The sequence below is a fragment of the Oenanthe melanoleuca genome, chromosome 17 (genome assembly GCF_029582105.1).
Source record: "Oenanthe melanoleuca isolate GR-GAL-2019-014 chromosome 17, OMel1.0, whole genome shotgun sequence".
In the NCBI taxonomy this organism is placed as follows: domain Eukaryota; kingdom Metazoa; phylum Chordata; class Aves; order Passeriformes; family Muscicapidae; genus Oenanthe; species Oenanthe melanoleuca.
Window position 1 is genome coordinate 9,902,199 of NC_079350.1, and position 13,004 is coordinate 9,915,202.

At 49.2% G+C, this 13,004-nt stretch overlaps 1 protein-coding gene across 1 annotated transcript; it reads right to left on the bottom strand.

The window, feature by feature from the left end:
• Nucleotides 1-1,749: 1,749 nt before the first annotated feature.
• Nucleotides 1,750-12,621, bottom strand: ZMYND19 (zinc finger MYND-type containing 19). Its single transcript, XM_056505347.1, has 6 exons — nt 12,495-12,621; nt 12,144-12,203; nt 11,090-11,196; nt 6,176-6,316; nt 4,972-5,152; nt 1,750-3,496 (listed from the first exon to the last, which is right to left on the bottom strand). The coding sequence occupies exons 1-6, from the start codon at nt 12,543-12,545 to the stop codon at nt 3,353-3,355; spliced, it is 684 nt and encodes a 227-aa protein (XP_056361322.1). The 5' UTR covers nt 12,546-12,621; the 3' UTR covers nt 1,750-3,352.
• Between the last annotated feature and the right edge of the window lie 383 nt (nt 12,622-13,004).

The window sequence follows — 13,004 nt, forward strand, 5'->3', positions numbered from 1 at the left end:
AACAGATTCTCTGTGGAGCTCTCCATATGGAAGAAATTCCTGTGTGAACTCCACCAGCTCTTTCACAGGGAACACATGCAAACAATTCACTGGATTTTCTTCTGCTGAGACTTTCATCTTCAGGTCAGCCCTTCCCTTTGCTGTGCTCAGTCTCTGCTGACTCCAGCAGTCCCCCTGCTCCTGATATTTTCAAAACTACTCATGCAAGTTTTATGACTTGAACATTCTTCATACTCTGTTTTCCTTTGCATTATTTTCCTGGGTTGGTTTGTTTGCTTGCTTGTTCTACATTTTACCTGCCAAATGTTATTCTTTCCATGTCTTACCATTTGGACACAAGTCCAGTTTACAAAGGATTTCTTCTTACTCTGAGTATCTCACATGCTCCTGTTAAATCACACCAGCCTCCTTTTGCTCTCAGTGCTGTTTTGCTGGGTGGTGAAGCTTTGCTCCTGGCTCCTGTGGTGTCTTACACCATCTCCACAAGCATTTCAGTCTTTCAGCTGTTCCTTTCACCATGAGTTTCATTTAAAATCAAATCACAGAGGAAAACTAAGACTATAACCTGGTGTGTTCAAGGTGCAAGTATCAAAACAGCAAGCTCTGGAATCCACTGTATTTGATATTTTGTGTTCCTTAAGCCAGCCAGGATTTCCAGTTGTTTTCTGCATGTTGGGATTGGTGATATCATCCTCCTTGGATAGGAAGGAGCACGTGAAAGGTACCTGTATCAACATCCAGTGTGTTTACAGGGACTCTGAACACTGCAGCCTCCTGACCTGAGCTGGATTTACCAGATTTCCCTGCAGGAAACAACTTGGATGAAGAATATCTCTATCAGGTGGAAGCCTTTAGGAAATCAAGTTCTTTATCAGCACTGTCCAGGTCTGCTCCCAGATAAATGACTCCAATCCTGGGTTTTTAAATACTTGTCCATATAGAAATATCCCTGCCAGCCTGGGTTCTCTGTGGGTAAGGGCCTCTGGGGTGGCTTGGGGAGCTGTCACCTTCAAGTTCTTTTCTGACCCTCCTTACTGAGAGGGAAGGTCTCTGTACATCCCAAGATCTGCCAGAATCATTGACCACACAACCTCCCCCACCAGCAGGAAGGGATGTTCCCTGCAGCCCCAAGACCCTTCCAAGACTCAAAACCCCCATAACCATTTCTCTCCTGTGGCACAAGGACTGGAGTCAATCACACACCCAGGTCAGAAGCTGTTATTCCCCTGAGCCTTTGCAGGATGTCTGGGCAGTTTCTTTCTCCTTGGGCATCTCCCCCCCTGCTGTACCCCATCCTCCCAGCCCCTTCCCTCCCACACTCCCTGGGATTGGGATTTCCCCAAACACCCTCCATCCTTTGTCCCACCTTTCCCCCATTCTCTCAGAGGAATTTCCCCATTTTCCCCACCAGGTCTGCAGCCTGTCCTTGTCCTCACAGCAGCACTACAAACATCAGCACCAACTTTTCCCTGCTTGGTGCTGCTCAAGGGTTTAAGGGCTCTAAGACTGCACTTTGTTTTGATAAACATGATTCCTGGTAATGAAATGGAAAACTGGCAGGACAAATAGCAGCCTTTAAACAGGCAGGAGAAAAAAAGTCAATACTTCTGCCCTGTTCAGTGGATTACCTCAAATAATAAACAAAATATTCCTTATGTCCCATTTTATATTAATTAAAAACTGTGCATTTCATTTCAAGGAAAGAATTAATGTTTCCTTAAAAAAAAAAATGATCCATTACAGGAAAACTTAATTGGGTCCTGCTTGGTTTTTTTCACACTGAAAGGCACTTTGGGCTGCCTGAACAGAAAAGTTACAGTACAATTGTGGTTTAAGAGTGGCAACTCAACCAAGCACCTTCAAGTGAACTTCCAGCAGGAAGTTTCAGAACTTCTTTGCTATTTCCAAAGATGCTCAAAGCCAAAGGATGAAAACCCACCCAAATGTTAATAATTCAGAACTTCCTGTGCAGATATTAGAAACAGAATATAATATTGGAAGTCCACAGCAGATCAATTTTCGAACAAATTGAATACAAGCAAGACCAACATTGCAACATGAAGTAGCAAAGTGAATCCTGATTGAAAAAAATCAAAATTCTAAACGGCTTTTACAAAAAAAATTTCACTAAGCACTCCAAGAAAGGCTCTGCTTTAAGCACTCAGCAGCTCACATTCTTCTACTGTGAAGCAAGACTAACACCTGGCACTAAATTATCCATTTAGTTCTTCAGGAAACTCAACTGATATTCCTTACACTTCTAAGGCAAAAATGAAAAAGAAAACGGTTATTCATGAAAAGAAAAATAGGCATGTGCTCTGCAAGAGAAATCCTCCTCCCATCTACTTTTACTCATTACTATATTAAAAAAAATCAAAAAGGAAATCTTGGATTGATGACAACTCTTAAAAAATGAATAAATAATTCAAATTCCCCAATATTAGATATTTAAACATCTCAGCACATGACTGGAGTGTTTGCTATGCTACAGGGAAGCCACGAGGGAAACCACATCCACACACAGCTGCTACCTGAGCTCCCCTAGCACTGCCTCCTGTACAAGGGCTTTGGAACAGAGAACTGATCCAGCTGCTGCAGATGCTGGTGCTGCAGGGCCCATGTGCAGCAGCCCTGGCTGCAGTGCCTGGACACTGATCCCACAGGGTCCCTGTGCCCCCACAGCTCCTGGGGCACTGCTCCTGCCCTGCAGGGACTGCCAGCACCCAGGGGGACTGAGCTCTGAAGGCAGCTGGAGGGGAAGGGGAAAAAGCCAGAGAGCAGACATGGATTCATTCCAACCTTTACTTTGTTTGCTCTTTTTTTGTTTGTATTTTTTTTTAACTCGAGCTTCCATGCAGAGTTCTCCAGAGTAAGTGCTGATGCCGGAGCCTGCCCCGCCGGCCTTGGCACTGCCACAGACACTTCTGCCACATGGGAGGAAAAGCTTTTGCTACATGACTTTTTTTCTTTTTTTTCTTTTTTTTTTTTTAACTTTTAGGCCAACAACATGTTCTCATCTGAACATTACAGTTAATGAGTGCTATCAAGAATTCCTAACAAAAACTGTACATGAGTTTACAAACGTATTAACATATAAATAATGAGAAGCTTCCTGCCTGGAGCCTCCACAGTAGTCTTTTTGCTTGAGAATATAATACTGGAAGGGCAGACCCGATCCCTTTCCACAGCACCAGTCAGAGCTGGCTTAGTCCAGTCAGCCATTCTGCTCAAGCATCACAGGGTTTGTCTTCAGTGCCTCTGGCTTTGATAAGCAGTCTGTCATACTGTGCAAAAGCAAGAGTCCAATGCCTTTGGGAAGGAATCCTGCTGCTGAGAGGCCTCTGCCACCCGGTCATCGTTCTGGTCCGAGCTCCTGCTGGAAGGTCCTTTTCTTCTCCCGACAGTGTTTCTTGTGGGCGGGCCAGTCCTTCTGCTGGCACTGCGAGCCGCAGTACCGCGCCACCTGGCAGCGCCCGCAGATGTTGAACTCGCGCAGCTGCAACACAAGGGCTGTTAGAGGGGTGCCCAGGGAGCCAGCTCACAAGCACTGGCCTGGAACAGACCTCCAAGGTCATCATCAACCCATGCCCTAGCTCCTCAACTAACCCCTGGCACCCACATCCAGTGTTTTTGAAACGCACCCAGGGATGGTGACTCCACCACCTCCCTGGGCAGACCATTCCAGTACCTGATCACTCTTTCCATGGAAAACTTTTTCCTAAGATCCAGCCTGGGAGCATCGCTCCCAAGGGGCACCCCAGCAGCATTCCCAAGGAGCTGCCTGATCATGTCACAAACAGGTGACAGGACAAGGCTGAACAGCCTTAAGCTGGAGGAGAGCAGGGTTAGAAGGATATTGGGAAGAAATCCTTCCTGTAAGGCCCTGGCACAGGTGCCCAGAGAAGCTGTGGCTGCCCCTGGATCCCTGCAAGTATCCAAAGCCAGGCTGGACAGGACTTGGAGCAGCCTGGGATAGTGGAAGGTGTTCCTGCCCATGGAATGAGATGAATTGTAAAGTCCCTTCCAACCCAAACCAGTCTGGGATCCCGAGATTCTGTGGAACACAAACATCCCACCATGAGTTTCAGAGAACCAGAGGAACTGAAACAATTTCTGAGGCTGTATACTTGCTCCTGTAAAATGGGCTTAATAGACAAAATATTGGAGCATTACACATTTGTTGTCACCATGCTGCTGTTTTGTCAACTTAAGCTCTCTTTTCAACTACCAACACCTGAAATTCAGAAATTATCAGCAGGGCTGCACAAACTCAGCCATTGCCAAAGTTTGCCAGGGAGCCTGTGGGCACAGACTCAAATAAAAGGCAGAACTGCCTCTGTTTCAAATACAGGGAATTTAAGATAATTTTTGCAAATGTTCTCTTTCCTAAAGCAGAAAGTGGAAGACAATGGGTTTAGCCTACTCAGCATCTGCTATTACAAGAAAAGCCCTTGTTTATAGATAAGGCATCTGTGTGACAGAGGCACTGCCCCTGCACAACTCATTCTCTCACTCTTGATGTTTTATCTTCCTCCAGCAGAACTCTTCCTCCCAGCTCTCCCCTGAATGAAAACCCCTGCAATTCACCCTCTGCTCAGGAAATGCTAACCAGGTTTTTTTTTGATTCCATGACTGTCCAAACCCTCTCACAATGCTTCCTGCTGCCTCACAGCTGCTCACTCATCCCTGCAGGAAAGCTTCCACCTGGCTTTTTGTGCACTCTGCAGAAATCACCCTCCTCCCAGCAGCCCAGTAACATCCACTGCTCCAGTCCAAACCCACATTCCCTCCAACAGAAAATTACCACAGGCTCTGGAGGTTCAGGCCAAAGAAAACCTGAGTGGAAGAAAACTATTGCTTTTAGCCACTGAATGGCTCTTGTAAAGCTCTACATTTTGAATTATAAATAAATCCCTAGACACACCATTAGCCCAAGGCATTCCATGCTCACTCCCTGCTCTCTGAACCCACCTGTTTTTCAATCATTGTGCAGGGAGGGTAGTGACATTCATAGTAAGTGCAGGAGTTCTCTTCCTCCTCCACAACGTCTCCATTAGCATTGTAATATCTGGTTACATTCAGGACAGGAAACTGCTCTTCTATGGGGTCTGTAGGAAGCTGTTGGATTGCCAGCCAGTACAGGCTTTGTTCCCTGGAAAAATAAAAACAAGTACAAGTTTGGTACATCAGTTCCTAATAATCAGAGAAATTGATTCCAAATTTTTTAATAAATAAAGTTAAAATTGTATTTAGCCTTGGACTGCACATATTGCTCATATATTGGGTATTTAAAAGTTATTTTATCCAGATAACCCCAAAAGTTTAAAGGTATCAATCAAGAAACATTTACAACTAGTAAAATTAATTCTGTGCAAAATTATTCATACCATGTCAAAATTAATTTTTGGCTTGAAGTCTGTTTCTTGTTCTTGAACCCCAAAATCATGTGGAGCATTTGTAATTCAATCCAACTTCTCAAAATCAGTTAAATCAGCTCTAAACAGCTCAATCTTAAAGCTGCTGCTGCAAGTGTTTCAGAAGAGTGTGAAGTCTGTGGGTCTCCACTGTGTCCCATCACTGATTGTCCAGATCCATCCTGGCATTTAGAGTTTGATGTGCTGAGTGGCATCAGTGAAACCCAGCCCAGGGGATGTTCCCACAAGCTGCTGGAAGCTGAGCCCAGGATCCACCCTGGGTGAGTCCAACCCCAACTCACAACTTCCACCAGGAGCTTTCTGCAGCTCCCACAGGTCACACTGCAATTTCAGTGCCTGAGGGGCAGAAGGCAGTGAGTGAGATGTGCAGGTTTCCCTGAGCCCCTGCTCAGCTGGGAGGGCACAGAGGCTCCTGTCCCACCTGGCACAGCCCCAGGGTGAGATGGCTCCTGCACAGCTGGGAGGGCACAGCAGGACCCTGGCACAGCCCCAGGGTGAGATGGTTCCTGCACAGCTGGGAGGGCACAGAGGCTCCTGTCCCACCTGGCACAGCCCCAGGGTGAGATGGTTCCTGCCCAGCAGGGACACGAGCACAGCTGAGCCCCAGGTGAAGAATCCAGGACACAGTGATGTGTAAAGCATCCAAGGTTAAATCAAAAAGGCTCTGCCAGGGCACAAATCACTAAGGAAGGAGGCAACATCTGAAGAGATTTTCCTTGCCCTGCCAGGTGCTGCCATACCTTTGTTTGCTGGAGATTTCCTCAGCCTTGGGCTTCCAGCCCCAGGGCACGAGGCGCAGGTTGTCCAGGCGGTTGTCCACGGTCACCGAGTTCAGGTGCACCACCTGAAAGCCAGGAGCAATCCCTCCCCTGTGCCTCTCCCTGCAGGACACAAAGCCAGCCTGAAGGTCAGTGCTGAACAGGAATAGCTAAAAAACAAAGGATCACAGCAATTCCAGGGGCAATGTGAGCTGGGACCTGCTGGCACTGGGCTGCAAACAGACTCCAGTGGCTACTTCAGACAGGGCAGCTCCCAGGAGAAGGGGTCTTTTTGCAGCAGGTGATTTTAACTATAAATTAATTGAATCAAAAGACAGAATATAGAATAATTTCAAGCATATTGCTTAGTTCCATAGTCTACTCCTCCAGTTACTGCTAGAGATCCATGAAATTATTGCTATAAAGGTGCCAATAATGACTAATTATTTTCATAGGAAATTCTATCAGATATGTGCAAGTCTGGCACTGGTGTGGAGTCACAGGGCTTATTATTTATGAAGAAACATCTCTGAACAACAACAGGACAGAGGTTTCACCAAGTATGCAAATGCTTTTTAGACTCTAATTGTGTGTAATACACTGAAAGTCTGAAATGGCTCCACAATTGATCAAGAGACACCTGAAACTTGCCCAAAACCAAAGCAGAACTAAGCCAGGATGGTTGCAGGGGGAATCTTCTCTACTGCCTTCTAAGAGTTTCCAATTCCCCTTCCCCCTTCTTTTCATCTCTCCTTTCTGTTTCACCAAGTTCACTGTCAAACACCCTCATGCCTGGACAAGTTTTGCTATCACTTCTTGCAGAAATCCCCATCCCAGCTGAAATGCAAGGCTTGGACAAAAGGCTGTGTCCCTTTGTTCTGCCATGAGGAACTTCCCAGCACAGGAGAACAAGGACCAAGCAGAGCTGAGAGCACTCACTGAGGGTAACCCAGCAGCTTCCCAAGCCTCACCCAAGCCCAGCCTGGACACTGAGTCCTGCTCAGCCTTTACTGAACATTTCAGATCAAACAGTTCCTTTAATTTTCAAGAGATATTTGCCTGAGTTCAAAAATTGCTACTTTCTTAACCTTTACAAAGCTCAGCATTACCCAGCAGAACAGGAAACTCATTTCAATGAGATTTACAATGAAAAATGAAGGAATTTGTATTCTTGGTAAAAATCCATCCAGGTATGTGTAAGTTATACACACTGCACATAACTCTTGCAATTTACATATGCCTCAAAACTTCATAGAATTTAATGAGAAGAGCCCCCTTGGAGAAGGTACAAGCAGCACCTACACACAGCCTGTGCTCCAGCTGCCACAGGGATTCCTGTGAGGACACCCCTGCATGAGAACAGGGCCTGGAGCCCCCTGTCAGGAGTCTGCTGGGCCTCCAGGAACAGGGAACAGTTCTTCCCTTGGAAGCTAAAACTAATAAAATCCTTCTTTTGGGGAAAAAGAAACCAAACTACACAAATTAAAGCAAACAAACTATGGCAAGAGGTCTGCTGAGGTGCCCTAAAGGAAGAATCCCACCTTGATTTGGGCTGGAAGGGATTTTACTCATTTCCTGCCAAGGGCAGGGACACTTTCCACTATCCCAGGATGCTCCAAACCCCATCCAACCTGGCCTTGGGCACTGCCAGGGATCCAGGGTCACTTCCAGGGCCTCCCCACCCTCTCAGGGAAGGAATTCCCAATATCCCATCTATCCCTGCCCTCTGGCAGGGTCATCACAGTAAAAGCTCCTTTTGAGTTGCTGAAGGCCAGCAGAGGGTCTGGCAAGGGAATCAGGAGTCCTGAGGGCTCCAGGGGAGAACCCAGGAACTGGTGAGCATCACTCAGACATGGAGACAGGGAAGGAGTTAAGGCTCTTAGAGTGAGCTGGGACAAAGTGCCAGCTGGAGAGATGGGACAGATAGGAGACAGGAATCTGGGAGGAGGAAACTGAAGTTCAGAGCAAGAACAGACTGTGCAGGGGAAAAGGGAAGGGGATTCCAAGACTAAATTAAGAATTTTTTTTATTTTATTAGATGAGAGTTTAGAAAGTGCTGGGGTTGGGGAAAGAGAAGGGATTATGAGAGATTGCCCCTGACACTGGGATGTCACAGCAGAGTGGCACATACCTACCCTGCTCCTCCACAGCCCAGATCTGCATCCAACACCCCAAAATGCAAATTCTGACCAAATCCCCTCCCACACTGAGCCAGTCTTTACCTCCTTGTATTTATCTACATCACTGCCAGCTCTTCTCTGGCCTCAAGTGACAAAAGCCTAAGTAAAGGTGGAAGTTTGGCCTTGCTGGTGAGCAGTCTGTTAAACACCACTGCACTGAGGTGCCAGAACTGGTATTGCCAAATTCAGGGTGGTCCCTTCTCTCCACACATCAAGAAGGAAGCTTGGAATGCACAAGCACTCCCCTGCCCTCCCCAGGCCCCTCTCTGAGCATCCCAGTTCATCCAAACTGAGCAGGACAGGCTGTGCAGAACCTGCACCAGAACAGCTCCAGAAATCAGCCAAAACTCCTGCAGAGCTGGAGCTTCTGCCTCCCCCTGCACTCCTGCAAGATGCCAGGCAAAACCCTTCCCCTAAGACTTTTCAGGGAATCATCTGGACTCTGTTCTTTTGGCATTTCAGCAGCTCAGAACCCAGGACAGGAATACAAGTGCAGACACAGCAATTCCAAGCAGCAGGAACCAGAACTGAGCCTTTTATAGGCTCCAAAAAAAACCCACAACCCTTAAAACCCCCCAAAAATCAGGTCTTGGATGTCTTTTTGAACATGCAGTTGGTGCTACTTATGACTAATCCCCTGCTGCTGCTGTTCCCCAGGGAACATCTCTGCACCCAGCAGAGCACAGAGCTGGGATTGCTCCACAGAGAATGGCTGAGGGGATGGAATTCTGCAGAGACACCCAAACCCTGCTTTGGGGGAGCCAAAACTCCATGTGGAAATCACAGCAAGCACCAGAGAGGATGAAAAACCATCAAGAAATTCTCCCTGTAAGAATTTTTGCAGCTCATGTGGGGAATTTTCAGCTCTTGGTTGCCTTTTGATCCCACATTTGCCTCTGCACTGAGGGCTCTGGGAGAAGCTCCCTGTCACTGCTGCAGCTCCAGCACTTCCAGGCTTTCTATCCCAAGGGTCTCATGACATGAACAAAGATACTGGCTTAACTAGAAAAGAAAAAAAAATCAAAAAGTCTCTTTTACTTGCATCTACCACATGCTAGTCACTGTATCTTAAACCAGAGGCACAACTGGAATGGTTTTTCGTGTTTTGGAGGATCCATGTGCAGAGAACAACTGAGTTACACACCCCCACCTGCAGGAATCCATATTCTTTGGTTCTCACTCACCCCAGGAGTGAGGCTGGCACTGGGAAGTGCAATCACTGCCTGGCTCTGCCCAGCTCTCCTGACTCACAGCTCCAAACCTCCAGCACTGCCCCTCCCCACAAAGGACCTGCCACTCTCCTGGTCTGTGCTGAGCAGCCCTAAAATTGCTGTTCAGGAGGGGCAGAATCTTCACAGCCCCAGCAGAGATTCAGCCACTAACAATCAGAATTTGAGCTCCAACTAAAGATCAGCAACACAAACACCTTCAGGACCAAAAGGATTTCACAGCAACAGCAGAGACATTTTATATTTTCTAGTCCAAAAATCTGACTGCAATTTTAGAACTGCAGCTCTGGCAGCTGACACCCCTCTCTGTGCCTCTCCAAAATCCCCACTACACTCAATCTCTTATTTTTAACCCCAGCCCATGCTCAAGTGACACAATTTGAATTTCCTAACTGAATATGCTCAAATGACTTCCTAATTTGAGTAAAACAAGCCAGAAGAGGCAATGGCTGGGCTGGGTCATAAACAAATAGCTGGGCTGTCATTTGCACAGCCTTCAACAATTGACCTGAATAATTTTCAGGTGCTATTTAATGCTACTTACAGATAATAATTATGACTGTCTGAGGTTCACAGTTAGCAGCAGCTGTCAGTGATTTGCTCCACATACTGCAGCCAATTTCATAATTTCAACAAAGTTCTATGTGCAGTAAGATTAAACATTAACAGATGCAGGTTAAAATCCATATTTAATAAGCAGATTGGAAATAATAATAATTATAATTATCTGATATTCTTCCTGTCTCCTTCCTCCTGTGCAGAGCCTGGTTCTAGGGGATAAAAGATAACATGCAAGGATAAAAGGCATCCTGGGCACTGTGACTTCCACAGATGTGGAACTGAATAGAAAATATGCTTAATTTTTCCAAAAAGGCTTTTAAAAGAAATAAAGATTTCTTCAGCAGATTCCACCTTCTCTATAAACCCATCAACATCTAGAAGGAGCAATAGATGAGCTCAGAGCTGCTCTCACAAATGAGGAAATGAGCCCCAAAAATTAATGTCAATCCTATGAAAGATTTCAAGGATTTGTAGAGTATGGAAAATAAGATGCAGCAGCTGATATGAACAAGCAGCATCACTTCAGGCAGTTTTGCTTAAAGCCATAAAAACACCTGAAAGTTTTAAGTTCTCAGGAGTTCCCTCTCTGCAGTGCTCTGCCAATTCTCAGTGGACAAAAAAACCCACAACAAACCTTCAAAAATTTATCTTCACCTATTCAATGATGCAGGTCTCATTTTTCCCCCCAGCTGAAGTCTGGGCAGCATTTCTCAGGTGTGAACAGGGTGTCCATGAACCTCACCCACCTGTCTCTGCTGCCCCTGCCTGAACATTGCACAGGCTGTGCTGTGAGAACTCTGCAAACCAAAGCCCTGTGGGCACCCTGTGCTGTTTCCAACTCTCCTGAGGAGACTCTGGCCACTACAGGCAGAGAAATCACGCCACACAAGCTGAACCCTTGGATTCCCAGTCCCTGCAGCACCCACCAGAGCAGCTCGTGCAGGAGGCGGCCTGAGCCCCGGCCCCGGTTCTTGTCGAAGGCGTAAGCGAAGATTTTAGCACCATTGCCATCAGCATCCACCTCCATGCGAGCCTGGGGGAGGGAAAGGCTGTCAGATCACCCACGAGGAGCACCCAGCTCCCCACCCTGGGCCCTGCAGGAACCTGGAGCTCAGTGGGCACCCAGCCAGGTGGGGCTGGGGATAAAGAACAGCTGGAATGCAGCTGTGGGGCTGGGTTCATGTCAGATCCACACTCTGTGCCTGTGCAGCCACCAGGGCTTTGCTTTCAGCACTGCCCCTACACACACTCACTGGGAGAGCCAGGGCCTGTCACTTTTCCTGCACTCCACACAGTGTTGGTGCCAAAGCTCACAAAGAGCAGCAAGAGCTTGATGCATGTGAGATGCTCACAGTGTGTTACCAGCACAGTGACACTCACAGGGGAGGAATGGACAAACAGGGATGTTCTGGCAGCAGCACTGCCCAAACTCCTAAAATTCCTAAGAGCAGCCCCAAAGCACCCACTGCACTGCAGAAATTTAGCAGATGATGGCCCCTCCTCCAAAAAAACCTTTATCTGTTGAAGATTTCATAATCATTGTCTTTCACTTTCAAAGCCTTGGTAGAGCCCACTCGCTGTCTTGCAGTGGACGTGAAAACACTTTATTCGGGTCCCATTTCAGTTACAATATATGTTTTCCTCATCCAAGACTAAGTGCAGAGTGAACATTTTTAATGTTTGCCAAACCATGGGAGGACAAATTATCAGTTCTCCAAAAGCATACAAGTAGTATGAAAATAAAAAACTAGATAATAAATACAAGCTTAAATACAAGCCTCCACGTTGGGACTTCGATAACTTTAAACTAGTTATTTTCCCCCAATGACGGGAATTGCAGGCACAGCACTTCCACGAGCCGTTGGGATGGAGCGGGGCACGAGGGAAGGAAAAAGCCGAGGCTGCACCGGGACCCGAGCGGGGAGGGGAGGCACAAAACCCGGTAAAGCACGGCGAGGGCAGCGGGCGGGGAGCCCTCACCTCGAAGGAGTAGCTCTCCACCAGCGGGATGTCCTGCTCGTCGATCAGCGTGTACTTGGTCTGGAAGAAGCGAGAGCGCGGTCAGCGCGGCCCCGGCGCGGCGGGCACGGCTCGGAACACGCGGGGCTGCAGGGCACGGCCCCGGTCCGCACGGAACGGCCCCGCAAGGCCCCGCCACGGCCTCAGCGCGGCCCCAGCGCCGTGGTACGGCCCGCTAATGCTCAGCACGGCCCGGCCCGGCCCGGGCCTCCCCGCCCGGCCGGACCCGCGCCCCGGCCCCGCCGCCCCCCGCCCCGCCCGGCGCGGCCGAGCCCGCCTCGCCTCGCCGCACCGCCGGCGCCCCGCGCTCACCTTGCCGGCCACCCGCCCGAGCCGGACGATGCCCAGCTTGAAGTCGGTCATGGCGGGGCCGGGCCGGGGCCGCCGCTCGCCCCGCGCCGCTGCCACGCGCCGCCGCCTCGCGCACACCCGGGGGGCGGGGCCGCCGCGCCACCGCCCCCCCGAGCCCCTCCGCCAATGGCGGCCCGAGCCTCCGCCCCCCCGCGCCCGGCGGGCCAATGGCGGCCCGCGCCGCTCTGACGTCACCCCCGCGAACGCCGCCGCCGCGGCCAATGGGAGCGCTGCGCGCCGCGGCTCGGGTCACGTGGGACGGGGCCCCGCGCGCGGGCGCGGCGGCGCGGGCGCGGGAGGCGCTGGCGGTGACGTCACGTTCGCGGGAAGCTTCGTGCCGGCGGCAGCGGGGGCGCGGCCGCGCTTAAAGGGACCGCCCCCCCCGGGGGCCGAACGGGGACAGGGCCGGGGACACCCCCGGGGACCCCAGCGCCGGGAGCTCCGGGCTCGCTGCCGGCGGCACATGGCGGC

Coding starts and splice junctions, on each gene's coding strand:
- ZMYND19 (XM_056505347.1), bottom strand. CDS start 12,545: ATGACCGACTTCAAGCTGGGCATCGTCCGGCTCGGGCGGGTGGCCGGC. Junction 12,204..12,494: donor TCGGGCGGGTGGCCGGCAAG/GTGAGCGCGGGG, acceptor CGCTTCTTCCAG/ACCAAGTACACGCTGATCGA. Junction 11,197..12,143: donor TGGAGAGCTACTCCTTCGAG/GTGAGGGCTCCC, acceptor TCCCTCCCCCAG/GCTCGCATGGAGGTGGATGC.